This window comes from Leptosomus discolor, chromosome 1 (assembly GCF_034619465.1).
Source record: "Leptosomus discolor isolate bLepDis1 chromosome 1, bLepDis1.hap2, whole genome shotgun sequence".
NCBI lineage: Eukaryota > Metazoa > Chordata > Aves > Leptosomiformes > Leptosomidae > Leptosomus > Leptosomus discolor.
In genome coordinates, this window is record NC_141391.1 from 166,004,191 (window position 1) to 166,028,366 (window position 24,176).

Sequence of the window (24,176 nt, forward strand, 5' to 3'; positions counted from 1 at the left end):
CGTACAGGCGCAGCTGATCTCTGTGGTCAGTGCAATAAGCTGTGTGGGAGTGCGTGTGGGGAACAAGTGAGCAGACAAGAGTGCGTGAGCAGACACATGCTGACCGTAGTCTCGGCTTGCTCTCTGACCAGCCCTGTGCGGCAGAGCGGCCCCCTAACCATCCTGTGTGGATCCAGAACGGGGAGTCCACATCCCGTCCCACTTTGCTGCTGGCAGCTCTTGTCCTCCTTGTACGCGCCTATAACACCACAGCTGTCAGGATTTGACCCATCGCCTTCAACAGAGTGATCACATCTTCATGATAAGCAAGAAAATCTGAGGGCTTTTAGGTGTGGGTTTGGGACCGATACTCCTTACTGGAAGATTTGAATGCCTGCCTGAATTCTGGTTGGCTCCTCCAAAGGCTGACTTTGTCAGCTGCTAAAGGTCATTGCTAAATCAAGGTGGCTTCTTCTGTGTATTCTGAGAGTTCCATCATGTAATGCTGAACTGTACTACTTCTGGAAAATGAAGGGCTCACACATCACATGTTCTGAATGTTCATGTATATTAAATGTATCGTAGGAATTATGTTAGTGCCTTGGAAGCAAGCATGGTTGGGACCTTTCTAAAATAAGACAGCACTGATGTTTTAAAAATTATAGAAGAGAACCTGGTTAGTATTCCAGGTTAATTTTCAGAACTTAGAATTTATATAATGCATAATATTTTGACATTATTTTTGTTATCAGTGTCCATATTGTGCTGGTGAAGTGAAATTTTCAAAACAATTTCATGTTGGCCAGCCTCCTTTGGCCAACTCCTCCACAAGATAGTGTTATTTATCTTGCTCTACTCATCAGGATCAGAGAAGGGTCAAAGCTAAGTGTTTCTGAAGATGCCATCACCTTCTTGATTTTGCTATAAATATTCAGAGGCATCCACTATTTTGGCACCCCTGCTCTGAAAAAGCAAGTTTTTTATTAACAGATGTGCGGACCTTGGACAATTCCAAGCTAAAATATTAGGAGCTGTAAGCGATCAGCAGCCCTTAGAACAAGAGGTTAGACAAGGGCACCTGGAAACAGGCAGTCTAGACTAGTGGACATTTTGTAAAATGCTAGTCCTTGTTTTTAAATGCTAAACAGTACTGTTGCTTTTAAAATAAAATTTAAGAGCCTGCCTAGCAGACATGAGTAAATCACCATGATTTTCTCTTAACAATACTGTAATAATCCTTTCTCTGAGGATGTGGAAAGAGTAAAGCTGTGGTCCTCAAGGAGGTCGAGAAACTTTTAGTATTTTTGATGCTTTCTATATAATCTGCATGGAATCTACTTTGCTATCTGGTGAGAGATAGATTTCAAAAAAAGGGACTTCAGATCAGGAAAGAACATACTGCTCACAGTGACTAAAATCTGAGTTCCTGGTGTATTTCTTAATCATGAGACCTTACCCTCTTACTGGGGCAGGTTCAGCTCAAGGAATGCCACAGAAGCCAAAGGAGGTATGCTTTTGGCCCAGCCTATTGTTTCTATGGCTAGAACAATTTTTTTTAAGAGAACATGAATATCTTGCAATGTGATAGCTTTTATATTTTTTTTGTTATCACTAGAAGTACAAGAAAGAACAGTTGAAGATCTGTTGTTAAAATGAAAACCAAAATACATACAGGATAAGCCTCCAATTTTGTCCTCAATTCATATCCATTTTTCCTAGCAAGTTCTGTTATGCTACAGCCTGTCTCATACCAGAGACATTTTTCATCCTTAAGAAAGAAGAAAACAGAAGAAATCCTACAAAGGACACCAACCCATTAGTTGCATATTCTCGGTCTGATCCTTTTCTGGCTCAGGAGTAATTCCATTAAAATCAATGAAGCTATACATCTATAAACCCTGCTTATTGAAAGAAGAATCAGGACCTCTCAGTTCATGGGTTTTGGGCAGTTCCAGTGGAAGTCTTTATGCTATTTTAACAGTTCTGATAACCAGCACACTAAAATTAGTATTTTACATAGAAAATCTCATAGTTCGACATGCAAATAGTATTAAATAAATGATAAAAATAATCTGAATGACAATGTGGAATGAATTTCGTTATCAGTAGAATTTAATATAAGTTCTTTATTTTCTCCACAGAAAAAAGCATTTATAGTCTGAATTATTCTCCTGTTGGATGGGGTACTTCTTTATAATCTGTATAATTACACACTATACAAGCAGTTTACAGGTGCTGAACATACCAGATACGTCCAACAGACATGCACCTTCTGTGCTGCCTTACGTACCTGGATCTTCTTGACCTCCCATTGATTTCAATGAAATTTCCATTTAAAAAACAGCAGCGTACAAGTATGCAGGGGGCTCCAGCATTGAAGGGGTTAAAGGGCCTAAGGATAGAATACCCCATGAAAACAGCTGCACTGCTACAGCTCACCTTAATTTCAAACCAATATTGCACTGAAATTGTAGGCATTAACAAGAAACAGCAATGAATATGGTCTCTAAGGTACTCCATTTATATTTTCTAGAGATGTGTGTGGTATCTTACAGAAGACTTTTCCATCTGCATTTTGATGTTATTATTATATTAACTTTACAGTACAGTGTTACTTTGGAGGTTGAGACAAAATGCAACTACACCTACCTGAAAGGCATTCTTACATTCATTAGTTCAGCATATTTGCCCAGGACCTCCCAAGGAGCATGCAACTTCACAAAGATGATGTCACTGTTTGTTAGAGATGACTGCAAAAGAAAAAAAAAACAGCCACCAGGGCTTACTTTTTCAAGTAAAAAAGAAAGAAACTGTGGTCAGTGGTCAGTATCTATTTTTCTGGTCTTGTGTCACCCCTCCCACTTCCTGATTCTTCCTCAAGCACATGTAGTTCTATCAGTTATGTTAACTCATTTTCTTTCTGGTTTCCTGAAAGCCATGCTTTGACTCCCTTATGGCCTTCACGTGTGTTTCCTTCACATGGAAAAGAGAACATGGAAGGGAGGCTGACATGCAGTTGTGGGTTACCCATGTGTGGGGCAGAAATAAAGCTGGTGGGTAAATCTGGGTCTGGAAGCTTGGTCCTGAGCTTCAGCTAAAAGCAAAATGGCAAGTCAGGGTTGGATTCTGCCAATTGACCTGGTTTTCTGCGCTCACACAGAAGTGAAGATGTATGGAGGCACATCTAGCAATCAAGAAAAGTTTGTACGACAATGTGGTCTTATTGTTGTTGTCCCACATAGACAAATAATGAAGTCCCAGCTACATAGACATGGTCACCAGCTTCCCTTCCTCCAGCTTCCCTCTTGGCCACAAGAATTCTGAATGTTAGAACTAAAGCCAGCAGGAAAAAAGGAAATCTGATGCTGCCCACAGCATAATATTGTGCAGATTTGTTGCTGAGGAAGGTCGAGGGCCATGGCTATGCCAGCAAGATCCCTTCATGGTGCTACTATCTTCTTTTCTATAGGTTTTATGTAGCATGAAGAAAGTGTTATGTAGGGTACGCACACCAGAACAGCTGTTACCTAACAGAAAACTGTCTGGCAAAGAACAGAGAATATACAGTAAACAGGAGAAGGGGAGAAATCTAGCTCTGTTTGCACCCAGGAGGAGAATTAGTGCTTTACAAGAAAGCTGGAGTCGACTGAAGCCATCATGAGAATATAGACAGCCACATGCTAATACTGGAAGATTAATTGTTCAAATTCTTATGAAAATCAATTGAATTCTTATAAAATTGCATACAATACAGCTTTAGACAACTGAATGGATCATGTTAACAGGGACAACTACTACGGGCTGAGTTCAAGGACCACCAGGAAATGGGTAAAGGTGTACAGGGTATGAGAAAAGGAAAGCATGAAGACTGAGAAAACCAGGCAAGAAAATTGTTAGATGGCTTTAAGGATGATTTTGTATTTTTTTAGAGATTGTACTATATTCAATGTTTGTCACATTAATTCTTGGTTAACACAACCTACTATTATTGTTTATTTGGAAGCTACAGGGATTATATGGGTGGGAGACTGACATTTATACTTTTGATGCCTACTGGACTCTTCACTATCCTGATAGATACTGAAATTATTGAAACTGATATAACATATTCCTGTCCTTAGAGCAGCTAAAACGTTGTTCTTAGTTTGTGATGTGAACAGAATGAAAGCTCCAACAGTTAAGATACATATGTATGATTTTCTTTAGCACATTAAAAAAAAAAAATCCCAACCCAATCACTACAGAGTTAACATCTTTTTAAACAAACAGAATATCAGAATCCTCAAAACTGGATGGAGAGAAGTATTTGTACCCAAAGTACTACTGGGCTGCATGAAAAAAATGGTTTTAGTGTGGAACAGGTGACACTGTGGCATTAAAAAGTGCAAAAAAACCCTTGCTGTTCTTTTGCTAGTGACTTTCTGAAAAATATTTCAACATGAAATGATACAACAGCAACAACATGCTCCCAAGAGACTTGCTTCAGAGACAAGGAATTCAGTTGTACTCTTTCTATTGACTTTTATAGATTCTAAATCAGGCCTCTAATGATGTTTTTCTTTATAGGTACATTTTGCAAATTACCTTTATTTTCCCGTGAGACTGTAGCAAGAACATACCACAAAACCAAGACTTAGTTCTCCTACTCTTATAATTTCCAGCAAACCTCTCTCTTAAAGATGAGGTTAAGTTGGCAGTGGATTGGCAAGTTTGTCATAAACAGCTTGGATTAAAAAAAAAACAAAAACAAAACCCATCAAAACTCAAAAGAAACACCTAATAAGCCCAATATACAGAAGGAAACTATGGTCCCATCACATCAATAAAATTTTAGAAATGGAGGAAATTTTATAAAAACAGCCTGTAAATGTAGTGATGGCTGTTAAACAGGAAACTTACAGGCATTTTCCAGCACGTTGTGGTTTAGGCCATACTAGGTATGGCAGCCACAGTAACATGATTTGTGGAGATGCTGTTTCACCAGTGAACACTATCTTAATCTAAATTCGATTTCTTATGTGTTACATGTTTTCACACAGAAACATGAAAAACTTCCATATGGTTATCACAAATATAAATACAGATGTTTAAAGAATACTTTTCACTCAATATCCTGTAGACTTATTTTATCAGCTTTGCCAACAGAAGATCTAACCAAAATGCATTTGGGAGGTTCAGTTATTTTCAAAAGAAAGAGACAATAATGCTAAATTATTAATATGGAAATCCATTTCTCTTGGGTTTGCTTATGTTAAGTGTTTGTAAAGGAAAACACTAAGCCTGAGAAAAGCAAGACTGGAAAGAGAAGAACAAATCCAGAAGGAGGAGTAATTGAATGAAATGTCGCATTCACTTAATCTAAGGAGAAAATAGTCAATCAAAATACCTGGAAAATATAAAAAGTTACAAAAATACTTTAGTGAATGGATTCTGCTAAACTCTTTTTGTTAGATTAGTATTTAGACAGAGTATCCTTCAGCTTCTAAATGTTTCATTGAGAGGAGAGGAATAGTCTTCTGTTGTAATTGACTTTTGAGGCTTGGCATTAAATGGTTTGGAGAAGTAAACTCGGTTTCACATTATGGGAACATGCACACAAAAATCAATGTAACATTCCTCCCCTTGACAATTTAAATAAGACTACTATTGACATGAGCAATCTGCTAGAAAGTGATGTCTAGATGATGAAGAAAGAAAAATAGAGGAATCAAGGGGACAGTCAATGAGTTAAAACATTTTGTAAACACAAAAATGGAATAAGTGTTTGGAATTGACCTGTGGTATCAGTGCCTATAGGGTTATCACCATATGATAATTACCAGGCCACCAACATTCAAAAAAATTGATCGTTTCAGACTGATTTCTTGAGGAGGAATATCCATACCAAAACAGATTTTCTTCTGATCAGTAATAACATTCTTGCTGGTCTTCAGAGCAACGCAAATGCAGTATGACAAGAGACTTATCAGAATCAGAGAATCAAAGACTAATTTAGGTTGGAAGGGACCTCTAGGGGTCATCTGGGCTAACTCTCTAGCTAAAGCAGGGCAAACTTAGATTAGGCCGCTCAGGGGCTTGTCCCACTGAATCCTGAATATCTCCATAGGCAGAGATTTCACAGCCTCTGGGCAAACCAGTTACTGAAATTGGCTGGAGAAAAGAATATTTCCTATGGAAGAGCAGTACTCATCTCCAGAGAAATGTGGTTGAAAACTGTAAAATCATGACAATTCAAAATGTTCAGTGTAAAGACAGCATTCTTTATAAAACAACTAATTTCTTACAAGAACTTTTTAAAAATTATTATTCTGATTGAGAAGCGCTAGCAATATGTATTTAGTTTAACAAAACCCTGAACTTCAAAACAGGTTTGTACGGTAGAGTTCAGATCATTAGAGTCTGGGTTACAGATAGTCAATATACAATGAGCTTCAGTGTTCAGTGCCATTAATCTGCTATTTTTCACAAGCTGTAATTTCCCCCTCCTTCTTTCCACTCCCCAATCCCCTTTTAAAGCTGGAATACATATTCCATAATTCCTGAAAATATTAAAACAGTATTTAACAATCACAAGTTTCTATAGCCCATCTGTATCAGAGAATTCATTAATTCCCAACCTTCCTGGCTTCACTGACAAATAACTTTAGTACCATATCATTGCTGTCAACCCTAGAATACAAGCAGTACCATAGACCCATGTATTATAGACTCCCTCTTTTGGAAAAACTACCTTTCTCTTTTACCATTAAGTTTTTACAGACATTGTATTTCCCAAAGAAAACAAATCAACCACAAGCGTGTTTAAAAAACAAAGCTCCCTATTCTTCTCCAGTATCACTATATAAGGAGTGGAACAGTCTGAATTATGGGTCATTTATGTAACTCCAAAAGCATAAACACCTTCTTTGGTGAGTTACAGTCATTGGCTAGGCCAAGGAAAACTTGTAAAGGGCAGGTTCTCATTTTCCTTCTGAAAGAGGGCACAGAGTGGGGTTAACTGCTGTTTAATTTAAGTTCTGTCTACCAAGTTCACATATACTCCTGCAAGCGTTCTTACTCCTTTTGATGACAGAGTTTCAATATATATATAGTCACCTGACTCTGCTCCTTCCAAAGTTATCATTGTTAGTCTGAATGGAAGCAAAGTTATGCTGACATTGGACATCTCTTGAAAAACCCACATTTTTTCTATATTTGCAGGCTGCCTTCCAGGATCAAGGCTGGAGATAGTGTCTTTTGTCAAATACCCTCCTGAACATTTTCCTCCAACAGAGACTTTTTTTTTGGTTCATTATCAATAATATTGTCATTTTATGACAAAAACAACTGTAGAACTCACTTTAATACAAGCATTCCTTGAGTCTAAAAGTTAAGAAAAGAAATTCACAGCATATAACCTTGAAGAAGGATAAAATTACAATGTCTCAAATTGAATAGTGTAATTGTTTATTTGTCTTGAGGATACTAGGCAGGCAACTGCAAAAAAACCAATGCTCTCATTTATGTATGCATACCAATAGGGAAAAGAAATCAGGATTTTCGATTAAGGTGTTTTCCCTATCATCTTTTAAGAGAAAATTACTCAAGACTGGGGCTCTCCTTGCCTTTTAAAGCCTTCCTCATAAAAGTAAAAGGAGGTAAATTATATTTCAAAACAGATCCAGCAACCAGAATTAAACCTTGACTACTTTAGCAAGACCCTGCAAGGCAAGTTTAAAAAGCAAGAATGGGAACAGTGCTTTAATTTCTGGCAAAGGTAGCTTATTTCTGTTAAGATCATGATGCAGGAAAAGCCAGAAAAAGGAGAGAAAATCAACATCCTTCCTCCAGTAACAGTTCTCTCTATAATCAAGCTCCATATGAAGTCTGAGTGCAGAGTAGTAAATAGTAGCTGCTACAGGTTCCACTGTTTTTGAGAATTACTCTGTTATGTTAAAAGCACAGATTGATTTGCCATGTGGTGAATTAAGAGGAAAAACAAAAGCCAGCAAGTTTTAGTTGATTAAACCATTCTTCCTCTGCAAAACCGAAATAAATTCACAAGGGTAATTTCATAGAACTGGAAGAGCAGCAGTAATATGCTGCCAATACTTTTCAAAAGTGCATACATTACCACTGGGTAATTACTTAGATACTGTCAATATACGTCCAGTTTCAGGGAAAATATTACATACACACAAACATTAACCTTCACATTCATGGATTGGAGGAATCTGGTAAATAAAAGTATCAATATCTTTTGCATATACACTTTCAGTTAAAGCACAGGTTCAGTGAAAAAGGGGAATATACTGCTCACGTTTCAATTAGGATTTTAAGAAGCTTTTGACTTACAAGAAACTGTAGGGTAAAAGCAGTAAGGATGAAAAGAGTAAAAAAAAGAAAGCGCTAACTAGTAATTAGGAAGCTGTTAATAAAACATTTTGACATAAGAGGACACTGACATATATAATACAGAATAACTTGATACAGAGACGGAGTCACATGATTACAATTTAAAATGATATTTCTATGAAATCTCATGACAAAATTTGATGATGGGGTAAAGCTTTATCTCTACTTTGCAAAATGCTTCCAGAGGTTCATCTCCAGTGGAGTTAGTAATGCAGGCAGGTGGCTGGCTATTGCCAGCATTCAATGTGTCATCTAATTCAGCTCAGAGCAGGTGTCATTGTTACAGTGCTTAATTTCTGGCAGCAGCTGATAGGATCTTAATGCTGGAACAGAACAGAGTTAGTAACGAGGAGAAATGTTTGCAGATGTTCTTTCATGTAGACAAAAATGTGTCAGTGGGAGGGCAGCTTAAAGAACAGGCTAGGTTATCTGAGTAGAAATAAAATGCAGATACTATCTCATTGCCCATGTTTACTGTGCAACGATGAGTTTACAGTCTGACATAGGGATATACAAATTCCTTTGAGAAAAGAAACAATGTGAGAAAGGTTGTCTTTAATTCTAAATAATGTCATCTGAATTTACTTGTGATGGACAGGATAGATCTCATAGTAAGGTAACTTAGATGTACTAAATCTACCATGGAAACAATATCCTCTGACTTGGACCCCACTTTCCAGAGAAAAAGATTAGAAATACCTGCAGCATGACCACCTTAATGGAAGAGGTTGATCTGAATGTGTCATTGATACAACATTTCCTGATAATTCCATCACTAAATACTGAAGTAATACAGTTTTGACCCATCTGGGTAAGATTTCTGTGACAAAATAGCTAATTATATGGATTTCATCTCACAAGCAGATAGGATGCACCTTTTAATTCCCCTGGACTGGCAAATTACTGTAAACATGTGAAATCTATTATTTGCAGATTTAAAAATGTGGATAGCTGAAACCTCTGAGGAGAATAATGTGGTTTTACATATGAACACATTATTTGACATTGTCTCTTTACATAAGGTGTCACTTATACCCTGCAATTTTAGATTAAAAATGTTAATATTTTATAAAATGGTAGATGAGATCATCAAACCTTTTTGACTGTACTATGGGCCGAAAAGGTCTCTCATGTACAATATTTTACTTTTGGCATCACATGTCGTTAAAAATACATCATACAATTGAACTATATTTTATCACACAGCTTGCTTTGTGATTTGTCCCATATGTAAAATATAAACCAAATATTTTTCCAGTGCAGATTATGTCTCATTAATAATTTTTTGAAGTAGAAAATACTTACATTTAATGAATTGTCTATTAAATATTCATGTTTTCTTTTAGAGGCTTATTGGAGAAACATTGCTTTGGCAAAGAAAAAGGCAATTTATTTTTTGTCCAACAGTTAATTTCACAAACTTAATAATCAATCAAACACACAAAACATGCAGGCAGGCTTATTATAGCTTTTGCATACAAATAACCTAGAGGAATTAAAGAAGCTGCTTACATAGCATCATAGAATAATAGATGTTGGAAGGGACATCCGGAGGTCATCTAGTTCAAACCCCTGCTCAAAGCAGGGACAACTAGAATGGTTTGTGGGATCTTGAATATCTCTGTGGATGGAGACCTCGCAACTTCTCTGGGTACCAAGGCATCTCTGGACAGAAAGGCCACCACTGACCTCCTATGTGGACGCAGAAGCATTTGCAGCAGCTCAGGTTCTGAGCACCTCCCTATGCTCCAGCAAGATGAAGCTATTTGGTTGTTCAGTCTTGTTTCTCAGCTCATAAAATCAATGATGCCAAGAAATACTTATACAACTATCAACCTAGACTCCGAAGTTTTTTCAGTGTCAATGCTTTCCAGGATGCAGTGAACTGTTCTGTAGCTCTCTGTTACAGTCTGTATATCTCTGTATTTGACAGTGTAATGCAAAATTCTTTCTGAAGAGAGACACCAGTGAACTCAACAAGATCATGGCTGAGGAAGAGTCTGCTCCAAATGACACTATTAAGAGAGAGGCTTTACTTCAGTCCACATGGCACAATGAAGTCCTGACTTCTTCAAGTCACCTACATATCTACGTGAGGAATTACAGGCAGTGATGTTAGCCCTGGCTGTAGAGGGAGTAGTGGGGTTGGTGCATGTGCATACTAGCAGAGCTGATTAGGTCAGGTGCTATCCCATGCTGATGTGACTATAATGCCTGCTGAGTCACTTGGCCGCACCTGGAGGAGGGGTCTCTGCACCATACCTGGTTGTGCAGGACACATGTGTGCCTCTGCTCTGCAGGAAAGGGAAAGTCACACAAGAGCACTCTGACAGCACCTTCTCAGACTTAATGCAGGTCCCCATTTTCCAGGAAAGGAAAGGTACCAAAGAAAATGCAAGACCCGGTTAAATGAAGTTGAAAGATGCATGTGAAGAACGTGAATTACTCACGACTCTACCGGTTACAGTTCCCCCATAAACTCTGATAGTCTGGGTGACTCAAATACCTGTTCCCTTGACACATCTCAGTTTTCTGTGCTTTATTTATCTTACTGCTAGGATTATTAGAATTGGAAAGAGTTTGAGGAGCCATCTTCTGATAATTCATTTCACATTGTTCAACTCAGTGCTGCAAAACCCTTCTGACTGGCTTGTTTGAAGGCAGAGGCACGAGCGAGCCATTTTCCCTTTCCTCTTCACTGTTATACACATAGTTGTTATAATCTTTTAATAGGATGGCCATAATGAATTACTGAGCAACTGTGGTCTTACTAAAGGTACTCAGGTGATCTGATGCATTGAAAGGGTGTAAATTTTACAGTTTTACAACAGAAGTTTTCTTGGAAATCTGCCAAAGCATACAGTAGAGCAGCCAGCTCTCCAGATACAACACTATTACTACATGAAAGGGAATTGATAATGGTGAGAACAGGCTTAATTACCACTGTTCACCTCACAATTCAGATTAATATAATTAGGTAGATTTACCTGTTTCTGAACCCCAAAGCATGCTCAGCATGTCTAAGACTTCTCACAAAAGATTAAATATGCAAACCAACAAGGGATGAAGGTAAATCCATCTTAATGTGCTGGATTCACCAAGTCACAGTTTCAGGTTGATCACAAAAAGAAATGTTGTGGTCTAGTGCAGAGAAGAAATTCCTAATAATTGATGGTCTACATGATTTTTCATCTGTGTCTGCTCAGCTAAGCTCAAAGTAATTTGACTTTTGTATATAATTAGATAATCTGATGTTAAAAAAATATACATGAGAAACAGAAGAAAATAAGTTTCTTAAGCAAAGGTAGTGTAATTAGAATTTAGCTTCAGACAAGATGAAATTGAAATACATAATAATAACTCTAAAATAAGAAGGGAGAATACTTGATCATTGGTGCATCCATCTCTGTATAAACCCCTTCATTTGCTAGATGTGCTTTAAATGAAACAGGGTCAATACATGACAAGGGCAAATTAAGATTTTTGCTTTGGACTGTTCTAATCTGTTGTGATAAAGCAACATTCATACATGGCAATGTACTGACAAGGCAGACACCTAAATATTGCTGTTCCCAGTGTGCCTAGTGACACAAGGTGCTGGATGAAAACACTTCCTGTATGACACAAAAGAGCAAAGCAGCACCAGAAGGAGCTCAATATTTTAATGGTTCAGATAAACGTGATAGAGGACAAAGATGATTTGCTCTCCTAGTTCAGAACTATTAAATGAAGATTTAATGAGAGGAGTTACAGAGAACAAGCGTTGTCTTTTGCTTGAAGGCCAACATCACTACCACATGAGGTAACATTACTTTTGATCTGATGGCATGTTTTGCAAAGTGATGGTACTAATCCTAAAATTGTTTGTTGAATGATATTGAAATTTGAGATTCCTATGATGCTGTGAAACTAAGGCCACAAGTAATACATAAACTGGCAGTGAAATCCCCTCTCCAAATTCACTTACAGTGTGGAAACTGCTGTAATGAAGATCTTTTGCTTAATAGACTTATTATCTTTCTCTAGAGATGAAGAATTATTACTTCTTTTTAAGAAGTCACCAGCTAGCAAAAGGCAGATTGTTCAGCATAGGAAAGTGCAAATGTCTTTGTTGTCTATTGACAGATGTAACACTACATGTAAAGATTTCTAGAATGTTTTTATTTCGCACATTTTCCATAGAGCTGTGTCTCTAAGAGCTGCAGTACAGAATTCGCAGTCCAAAAATGAAACAGAAATTACAAAAGTGTTTTTTAGCTCTGTAGTACTATTCAGATACTTTTATTCAGTGTAAAAAATTCAAATTCTCACCTACCATACCTCTAGGACTAGCATACTTAAGAAAGCTGCTTCATTCTCTTATATGGGGAAGTGTAAAAATGCAACATGAAAATAGAAATAAGTGAAAATCTCAATTAATCCTGTTTTTTCTAACACTTTGTAGATTACTATTATAGACTTTTTCTTCTATTACAAAGATTTCCTGACAAGAAAATTATAATTCCTTTAGATAATTTTGGGAAAAAATCAATATGGGTCATACATCAAGGGCTCTACTGCTAATAATTCCATCATTTTGTGGAAAGGAATTTGCTTAAAAACAAAACAGTTTGGGCCAAATGAATTTCAGAAAAAAGTATTTAAAAAATGGGGGGACATTCCATTAGTGTTACATCACTAGACAATGGGGAAAAATTATCCAAATTGCAGAACACTTTCTCAGCAAACCACCACTTAGCGAATTATAATTGTTCATATGCTGCAGGCTGTAGTTACTGTCAAATATTTAAAATATAACACCTAGTGTGCCCAAGAAATGCAGTGTAGAAATGTGCTTTGCATCATTTGATACAACTTTACAGAGTCACTATAGTTACTTCTGCTGTACAACCCTCATGCATAACCTCTTTTAAACATCAGAACAGAGTGGTGAAATGGTTAGGGAAGAAATGGTATTAAAATTGTATGGCACGTACCTATCTACGTTCTTGTTACTGCCTGCTGAAAGCTGGGCAACTGAGTTGTTATCATCACAGTAACATAACTGGTGAATTTCTTTCCTAAAATAATCTCATTGCCCTACTGTCCACAATTGCCATATTGCTTTTCAAAAAGAAAACAAACAAAAAAAATTAGCTGGTTTCTGCAGCATAACATTTTAAAGCAGTTCCCCCTCCAACTTTCTCTGTCTTACATGCACATGCAGACACACAACCGACAAACTTCTCCCACTGATACATTTGTTTCCTTCTCCAGAATCCCATCTCTCTGTCTTGTTTGCTTGTCTCCTCCACATCAATCAATGTCCCTTTTCCCTTACCAGGTTCCCTCACGCACAACAACAGAAAGCAACTAGTCCTACCCATCACTCTCTGACTGTGTATGATGCATGATGGAGGCATTTCCAATGTCACACCTCTGCCAATGACAGCCTCTGGAGCACAACAAATTACAGATATCTGTATTTTATTGAACTTCAGTTTGAGAAAGAAAAAGGAAGTCATTGCAGCCTTTGAACTGGAGGAACCTTGTATAAAATAAACTTGTATAAAATAAGCTTATATAAAATTCCACAGACTGCAAAGGCAAAAGAACGTGGGAATTCTTGATTTGACCAGATGGTATTTAAGCACAAAATGTGAGAAAATTGAGAGTTTGTAAAACATTTTTGTTTCTGACAACATTGAAGTAAAGGGCTCATCTAGCACAGATGCCATCTCCCCTTTATAACATGAAAGGTTAACAGAAATATCAAAATACTAATCAAGGAAATAGCTCTAGATAACAACTGAGCAATCAGGGCCACAATAATGATCAGGGGCTGGAGTACCTCTCCTATGAGGAAAGGCTGAGAGAGTTGGAGTTGTTCTGCCTGGAGAAGAGAAGGCTCCGGGGAGACCTTAGAGCAGCCTCCAGTGCTTAAAGGGGGCCTATAAGAAAGATGGGGGCAATCTTTTTAGCAGGGCCTGTTATGATAGGACAAGCAGTAATGGTTTTAAAATAAAGGGGAAAGATTTAGACTAGATATAAAAAAGAATTACTTTACAATGAGGGTGGTGAAACACCGGAACAGACTGTCTAAAAAGGTGGTAGAAGCCCCATCCCTGGAAACACTCAAGGTCAGGTTGGATGGGGCTCTGAGCAACCTGATCAAGCTAAAGATGCCCCTGCTCACTGCAGGAGTATTAGACTTGATAACCTCTAAAAGAGGTTCCAACTCAAATTATTCCATGATTCTGTGAATCACTACCACTGTAGATGCTTGGTGGAAAATGCAGTGACAGCAACACTGACAAGAAAATAGAAAGTCTCATGTTGGAAATGTCATCAAGTGCCTAAAGTGATGAACTTACCCCAGTGTATGAAACTTTTAAATGTATGATAAAGAGCAAAGAAAAAAGGGAAAAAAATCATGCTCTGTGCTTACAGAAATGGCTTTTTTCATATGACACTCTAGGTCTGACAAACACAGTATTGGAGCACAGAAGGTAGAGATAGTGAGGAGGCTGAAAAGTAAAAACCGCAGAAAAGATGAACATACAAAATGTCACTGTTAGGATCAAGAAGAGAAGTTAGCAACAGAAGCCAGAGTAGGGTAAGGTGCATGAAGAGGGAAAAAATAACAAATTAATAACATATAGGGCTTAGATTCCCTCGTCCTTTATTTTGTATAGCTATTCAGAAAGCGTGAAGTCCAGCCTGAGTGAAAAAAATACAGATCAATTAAAGAAAGATCAGAGCAGGACAATAAGAATGATCAAGAGTTTTGGGAAACTAAACCTAGAGGAAAAAATTGAAAGACGTGAGGTGATTCAAAATACAGAAGAAAATGTTAAGAAGATAACACAGTAACATTTTAAGAATAGGTAACAAATAGTTGTGAATAGGAAGGAAATTATCTGTTTTCCATGTGTCTTCTGAACAGGGCAAGAAATAAGAAGATTAAATCATAGCAAAGGACATATAGGTCAAATATGTTAAAAAAATCAAGCTGAAGTATACTGAAACAGAGTGGTCTGGCAAGGGAGGCTTCTGGCATTTAGGAAAAGGTTGGATAAACAATTGGCAACGTAATGTAGTTGGCCTGCCCTTGGAGCTGTGGAAGGGAATCCTAGCCTCTTGAGACACCCCACCCCCCCAAACCCCCAGGTCTCCTCTGTTAGGATCTGCAAGAGAATAAATTAGTTGTAAAACATTATGAAATCAAACCTCCCTTATTCGGCACAGCTCACCTTCACTCTGCCCAGGAAGGAGTGATAATACAAGATCCAGGAAACAGAAAGACAATACACTAGGAAAAATAAGCATAGCATGAACCGAGTACTAGAAAAATGATATGGAACAATTCAGAGAGCAGATAATGGTGTACCTTCCTTTTTAAAAGCCACAGAACCGGAAGAGTGGTCATATGCTCAGCACAACTACACCTTGCATTTGGCTGCTACAAGAGACCATAAAGCCCAACTGTATTGTTAGGACTAAATCAATAATTATGGATTACATTGGCAAGGGAAATTCAAAGAAACTACCAAAGAGGGAGCAGAACAAAAAGCAGGGGTGGAGACTGAGCCATCATTGACATATTTGGCATAAATCCCTGGCAGTCCTGCTAGGGGACAGGATCTAGAAGAGAGATGTGGAGATGTGTGCAAGTGGATAGGGGTTTCAACCCTGGGGAAAAGGAAGGGTTAAGAAGCAATCTCAAAATGCTCCACAGATCACAGTCAGTCCTGGAAGACCTGGAGCGGGAGAAGCAAGACAGACAACGCTTCCGTGGTTCCCCCAAAGTGGCTCAGGCAGGGAGAGCTTTAAGTGTTAAGTATGAACTAAAAGTGTTGTTTGTCATTATTTTCTTCTTTAGTTCTGGTACCTAATCTTTTGCTAAAATACAACTTGTTTGCACATTAAACCTTTTTGGTGTTTATACTATCCTCAGGTGAATATGAAAAGACTGAGGTACAGCACCATCTCAAAGCCAACTGATGCAACTAACATGGGTCCACTGATCACATCTAACAGTAGCCTAGGATTTTCAGGAGTTGGCTGTAAGGATCATATTGCGGGCTGACAGTGTCTATTCTGGGATAAAAGGAGAAGACCTATATCATGCTCCCTTGTGGATGTTACTGTCATAATCTCTGGCAGAAGACAGCAGCAAAAAGACGGTTCCTGACTGGAAAAACTAAACCCATCATCCACGCCCCCATGCTCCCCTGTTCTGCTTTCACCATGCTAAAATCAATAAACAAATACAAGCTATTTTATAAAAATTAAAGATGATTCAGGCAAAAATGGTATTTAAAGCACAAGTTTCTCCAAACCGAACCAATCTCCTTCAAAGATAATTTTAGGATATTTTGAACATTATTTGTATGCAGCTCTTACTGTGGAATATATTATTATTTTGCTTAAAATGAATTTCTGAGATCTTCAGTTTCTATAGGCTTCTAGATCAAATTTAAGTGGTTAAGGGCTAGAAACATGTCTTCCCTTTGTTAAAGACTTAGAAAAATTTAATTTACAAGAGGCTAGGTACTCAAGAGTACTATGATGAAGCAGACCAGTGCTTTTGGATATTAGTAATAATTTGTTGACAGTGGTCCAGGGCTTTACTGACAGGGTTAGGGAGAACGCACTTTTTAGAAAATAAAAATTCTGTATGTCTAATACCTGAAACTTATTCATGTTGTCACTGCAAATTTTTAGGATCTGACTGTGATAATCTCTGACCATAGGATAAGAAACATAACTGCAAATAATCCATTCTGTTCCATATATATCCTGATGAGATCTGAACCAAATTGTGGGCCTGGCAGCGTGTCCCAGGCTGTTGATCTAATTTTGCTTTCCTGTAGTCACCTGACTGAAAAGGCTGCTGTCAGCTCATTTCTGCGTCGAGAATCCAGTAAGGACTCTAGGAAACGAGTTTTTCTTTTGTATTACACAGTATTTGATGGAAAATATCCTTGATGCCTTACAGGTAGTCTGTGAAATAATTTAAGAATGGAATTAGCAAATAAAAAATTTTGCTAGCCAAGCAGGGTTAAGGCTATACGAACATTTCAGTGATCAGCTGTGATGCCATTTGAGAGAAATGCATTTTGTTTCAACACCAAACTGAAAATTAAGCAAATTGATCAAGATTTCTATACATTTGTAGGTAAACACAGGAAAAATTTTAATTTGATTTAATCTTAAATATTGTCCACAAAAATAGCATGTTTTGGTTTGTTACTGGATTATATAAACACTTCTAAACATTTTCATCTTTTTTTCCCCCCCGTTTTCTCTTTTGTAAAGCTAAGCCTTTCTTATCAACTAGCTTGGAATTTTAATATGAGGCATTTAATTTTGAGTCTGTTTAAATGAAATGCTTTCATATTTTCAAAATGTTTCCTTCTTTCCTCGGCTATAACTATTTGCTGAGTTTAATCTATATGAATTACCATTAGCTCCTTGCCTTTCTCCTTACCTGCCTTCTGTTAAGTCATCCTCCATAAATGCAAAAGATTTGTGTTTCTAAAGAGATTTTACACTCAGATTTCTGTAGGGGGAGTTATAGAGTGAGAAGGTGTCTTTTCTTACTTCTCTGCCATGATTTAATGTGGATTTGCCTCCACAGTTTGATACTAGCTTCATCTTAATCCTTTCTAACCATCATCCTTCTCCCCTTTTCCCCGCAAACTTCAATGTGCTCACCTACCCCATGTAATTTTTACACCGTGCCTTTTGGCTGGAATAATGCATTAGTAAGATACATTGATTCTGTTCCCTTTTACAACATAGACAAAAAACAGGCCAAGATGGAAATGTAAATTGTCATGGCGAGCACTCATCAATTCACAGTCAAAACAGCAAAGAACAGAAATGTTAAATAATGGAAAATCTGCAGAAGCATTAATCTATTCCACAGCTTGGGGCTTTTAGAATTGAACTTTACAGTTGTCACACAATTCTGTTAGCTGTTTGCTTTACACTCTACCAGTATTGGGGTTGATCCTGCAATCCACAGATCTACTCATGTAAGTCCATAGATATCACTTGGGCACAGGACAAACAAAAATGCTTATCTTTGGTAATTTATAGATACGGTGTGTGCCACATATTTAACCCAGTTTCTCCTGATGGACACTGGCAGGCTGCTATATTTATCACTGGCACTATTATGGCTCTAAGCCAACTGAGAAGCTGCCTGAAGGCTTACTCCCAAGGAGCAGACATCACAGGTGTGATTCAGGGCAACCGTGTTTAGATGTCTGCAATGAAGAGGAACAGGCACCTTCAGGGTACAATTCCTTTGTTCTGTTTTCCTCAGATTGAGATGAACTGCTTGCCAGAAGGGCTTGTTCCTCCCCAGACGGATATCTACACTGCAAAGAGCTACAGTCAATAAAATGGTTCTGTTCCCTCTTGGGGCTCTGGAGTACAGTCACCTTATTTTCCCTGGACTCCTGTTACCTTCCTCACCACCCACCCCAATTTCTGCAGTAGCGTAGGCACATTCCTTCCTACAATTGCATCTTCATGGGTGGCTCTAGTTCACTGCTTAGCTGTCTGGGACACACCACAGAGACAGCAAGTGATTCAGAACATTTTAAAAGGCCTTGGCTGCCATCCATTTCCCCCATCCCACATTATTCATTCTGCCCACAGAGAACACATAGGGAAATACAGATCTGTAAATAACAAAGTCTCCCACTCGTGTCCTCTGCACTTTAAAAGGCCTCTTGATTTTGGTCAGTACTTTCTGTATTTTATTACTTAAATTCTTCTCTCCTGTGAATTTCTGAAGCTAATGATAAAATCTGTAAATTTGCACAATACTGTTGACCCAGGATATTCTACACACCACAGCTTCCATCCACTCAACTGCTGTTTCACATATTTGTTTAATCCAGTCCTGCCTCAGAAAGCCATAATTTCCAATAGCAATAGCACTCACAGTACAAACTCAAGAACTCTGGAGATGAAGGACAGGCTGTAGTCTGCACTGAACTACAGGTACAGAAGAAAAGACCCATGGCCATCCTTACTTAGCATTGGTGACAGTTCTGCTTCAGAAAGGTGACCTTCAGATATGCCTTCCTGCCAGCACTCCTGTGATTGTAGGAAGCCTGAGCTTCTCCAGATTCCCCGGAGAATGAGGTCACAGATCAGATTGTTCATTATAAGGCACAGAAAGGCACAGAAGTCTAGGTATGGAAAGACAAGTTTCTGAGTAGAGAACATATAAAGAGCAGTGCAGTAAAACTCTTGAGTTATTTGAATTACTGGAGGTTAGGCTAACCCATATGAAAACTGAATGTAATGTCTGCCTTTCATTTAAGCTAAATATGAAAAGTAGCTGGGCTCCTTTATGGAATGGGAAGAGTAAAAAAGAAGAAGAAAAAAGCAAGTACAAAAAATGAATGCGTGTATCCACCTGGAAAAAGGCACATGAAAGTCCCGAGCAGCATAGTCTTGATCTTACAGCTGACCCTGTTTTGAGCAGGAGGTTGGAATACAGACCTCCTGAGGTGTTTTCCAACCCACATAATCCTATGATTCTATAAAAGGGCAGGAAAAGAGCCAGTCCTCTGGACTAGTCAGGAGTGCTTTCTGATTTGCTAACAAACTTAAGAGATGGTGATTTCACTAGCTACCTAGTCAACATGCATACACTGGAAGGAGAAAAATTCTAAAGAAATGGACCTGTTGAAGAAAATGATGCTAAGAAAAAACTTTAGAGAGACACCCTTTTGAGCCAGCTGACAAGTGCTCAGTATTGCAAGCAAACAAAGTATCTTTCATGTGATTCTTCCAGTCTCCATGGAAAATTTATAGATCCCTTTTTAACAAACTGGATTGCAACAAAGAAGAAAAATAATCTTCCTTTTGTTTTTCACATCCTAGTCAAAAAAATGTGAAGGATCCTGAACTGGAGCATGCCTGGTGTTATCTGGTGAAGGGGCCTAAGAGATTTCAGACTTAATCTGTACACTGCAGAAGAATAACTCCAGAGGGGCTCAATCCTCTTGAGACCATCAAATTGCAGTCTATATGCAAAATTATCTTATATGGCTGCATTACAAACAAGTCAGGAAAAGCGATGCATGTAAACATGTCTCAATAGCTTTCTCCTAGAACTAGATAACTCCTTTATAGCTTCTATTTTAAAGAAATTAAAAAATTACATTACAGAACTTTATTTTTATGGATGTTTGATAATTGAGTAAATCAGATTTGCACAATTAGTGGAATCATGACAATAAGTGTCTCATTTAAATGGCCATTTTAAAGGGAATGACCTGAAAAAAGAGGCTTCAGTAGATTGATTAAAAAGACTTAGTGCAATTTTCCTCACTCAAAAAAAAAAAAAAAAAAAAAAAGAGAAGAATATGAAAAGTGGAGAAAAATATATTCATTGGAATTTAGCAACTACCAGTCAAGCAAATAAACTTGCTGACACAGTTCTTTCAAAAAAATAATTTCTGCTTCTGAAACTAAGCCAATTAAACTAAAAATGTGAAAAGAATACACTAAAATTAGATGGTTGGGTTGTAACAGCTTATTATGGGAGATAATTTCCAACCAATTTAATTTTAAAACCTATCTAATACCTAAATTGAAACCCTTAAATTTCTATATAAGGAAACTGTGCAAACTCAATGTTAGATATGTTATTACAGGCACAAAAAGATACTGGAAAACTATATACTTCTACTTCTTATGTAGAGAAGTATGTGAATGTGAAAATCCCTGAATATTCTACCATTATAACTACCTTACAATGGCAGTTTTTTAAAACGTGACATTTATAAACTAACCTGAAAGGAGAAAGTCCAATGAACACAATGGAAAAGAAGATGTAATGACTCCAAATCTACCAGTCATGAAAAATAACATTAATTCTTCTTGTTGCAAGAGAAAGTAGAATCACGGTTTCCAGGTTTACATGTCTCTGTTTTGTTCTTCTCCTATCTACATTTTCACTATGGAGGTTTTCTTTGTGGAAAGTTTTGAATTAAAAATGTATAAGAGATGGTTGTAAAAAAAGTAAGCACAAAGTTCTTATATTAGCACTTGACAGTGGAAACTTCAGAAAGGGGAGTCATTCTTATTTGTTATAAATGGAAAGATCTATTTGAGTCTGTTAACAGAACCAAAGAAAACTAAGAAAAGTAGTACGTACAGTACCATGAAGACCTCCAAGAGGAAAGAAAAGGGTCTTTACACTGTTTTGCCTAAAAGGCACATTTAGAGATTCTTTTAAAAGCTGTCGTATAAGAATACGAGAGATATTTGTACACAGAAGAAAGTTTTGTAATCCAGGTAAGACTTTAAACAGGGGGACATGACTAATCAGCTGACACAGGTTTCAGTTGATGTGGCTATCTTAGGAGCATTTTTCCCTCGGGTTAGGCTTTATTAAATTTCATTTACAACATCACTTCATTACTGCCCAAACACAAGAAACAAATATGTGAATATGCAGCAGATAATGCTGCTTTTAATTTGGACCCAGAGAGCCATAAACTGAAATGTCTTTTACAATAAAGTCTGAGCACTGAGGCAATTTGACTAGCTCTATTTGTGAGGCTCTTGCCATAATTAAAATACAGTTAATCCAGGTCAAACAGCACCAGTGCTCTCCTTGCTCCATGACCAAATTAACCTGGTATAACAAAGGAAATAATCGGACCATGAGAGGGCCTAGAGACATTGTGCCAAGAGTGGGTGAGAAAGGGAATTGTCCTTTCCAGATTCATGCTTCCCTCCTGGGACTACATCCAGGGAGGGCAGCCCCACACCACTTCATGCTGCAGGGGAAGAAACAAATGTCACCTAGACCAAGAAGGCACTGCAGCCATTTGAAATCATTACTATTTGCTCAGAAGTGTAATGCTGTAAAAATAATGTCATCTTTTCAAAACACGTTCAACACCAAGATCATCAAGACAAAATGAGAACGTAAAATGTACTGCTGGTGTTTCTATATATTCTGTCTTTCTGCTCCCTACAGATAGCTCTAGATTTCTGCTCATTAAGCCAGTACTATCAGGGCGTGTTGCAGCAAACCGGTCATGTCACCTTTGGGCAATGAAAACTCTCACTGCACATTAAGTGATTGTAGCCTTGTGCATTACGCTTGTTCCTGATGCCGCTGGCAGGCAAACAACATCTCAAAAATAATTGCCGTTTAAGAGCAATTATTGTAAAGGGAAAGGTGACTTTTGACATATAGGGGACATCTCATATGTAACCTTCATCCTTTTTTTTAATCTGTCGCCTGTCTGGTTTTTTCCATGAGCCTGGTGTCCTTCAAAACGTTTTTCACATTCTGGTTTGTGGAGATTGATGACAGGAAACTCTTTGACAGAAATATCATACTCACCATTCCTGAAGGAAAAGAAGTATCTCAGTGGCCTTTTTATCCTTTTTCAGTTATCTACACATTTTCTATATTACCTCCGTACCCCATGAAAAAGTCACACTTTTTTCGAAAGTAGATCAGTTTTTCAGCAGCAGTTTCTTAGTCTACCAGTTTTACAAAGTCCTGTTAAGGCTGGAATTTGTCAACTTGGAAATATATTCATTTCTAGGCTCCCTCAGACAATCAGGAAGGTTACTTTTAAAAACTGCACACTGAAATTTGAGTTCAGACTCCATGCATCCAGACTTCCATGTACTTCCTCATATTTCTCTTCTAATTTGCCACTGTGCTGTACAGTGGACATAGTATCTGAAAATCTAAAATCTTTTCCCTCAAAAGCCTATGCAGCTGGAAACTCTTCCACTGTTTAGTGACAATGCTTTTTGGTACGGAGCACTCTCTGGAAAAGGACGTTGTTCTGTTCATACTTGTATATTTTTCTGTAAAGCACTGCTGAAAAGAGACTCCACTTGCTATTTGTATTAGATAATGAACTAACAATAAATCTTTGCAAGACCCGTCTGTTTTTAACTTGCTCTGTCTGAATTTGGATGAAATGAACGGCCCAAAGTTTTAAATTAAATAGCTGGAAGCACTTTCACTTATAATGCATGTGGTGGGCTTGCATTTCAGTCTGGTTCCATTGTTGCAGGTGCAGTTTGTGTCACTTCGATGTCTCCATCCATGATTTGTGGATGCAATCGTACACAGTGCTTAAACATTAAATAACAAACTGCACCTGCTAATAATGGGATATTATACTGTTTGTTAAACCACAGCTCCTGCAGGCTGCATAATTTGTACTGTAAGTTCATTAGCTGCAGATATTTACATATTGAATAATAGGATCAGAAAAGTGAGAAACTGAGACAACTTACTAGAGTACATGAAAGCTACTGAATGCTTGATACTAGTTATAGTAGTAGATTAACATTGAACTACATCTGTGGCGGGTTGGCCCTGGCTGGACAGTAGGTGCCGAAAGCCACTCTATCAGTCTCCCTCCTCAGCTGGACAGGGGAGAGAAAATATAAGGAAAGGTCATAGGTCAAGATAAGGACTGGGAGATCATTCACCAATTACAGTTGTGAGAAAACCAGACTCAACTTGGGGACATTAATTTAATTTATTACCCATCAAATCAGAGTAGGGTAACAAGAAATAAAACCAAATCTTAAAAAGACCTTGCCCCCACCCTTCCCTTCTTCCCAGGCTCAACTTCACTAGTGATTTTCTCTAATTCCTTCTCCTGAGCTGCACAGGGGGATGGGGAAGGGGTGTTGCAGTCAGTTCATTACACATTGTCTGTGCCACTCCTTCCTCTTCATGCTCTTTCCCTGTTCCAGTGTGGGATCCTTCCCACAGGAGACAGTCCTCCACGAACTTCTCC

At 37.9% G+C, this 24,176-nt stretch overlaps 1 protein-coding gene across 2 annotated transcripts in view; it reads right to left on the reverse strand.

Annotated features, from left to right (window-relative positions):
- The window catches only part of ANO4 (anoctamin 4), a 224,136-nt gene that overhangs the window by 69,677 nt on the left and 130,283 nt on the right, over nucleotides 1-24,176 (reverse strand). For both annotated transcript variants that reach the window (XM_086470602.1, XM_086470594.1), the window contains exons 7-8: nucleotides 2,629-2,729; nucleotides 2,270-2,371 (exon numbers count right to left, since the gene is read on the reverse strand). In XM_086470602.1, coding sequence (XP_086326728.1) covers nucleotides 2,270-2,371; nucleotides 2,629-2,729 — 203 coding nt within the window. The remainder of the gene's footprint in view (nucleotides 1-2,269; nucleotides 2,372-2,628; nucleotides 2,730-24,176) is intronic.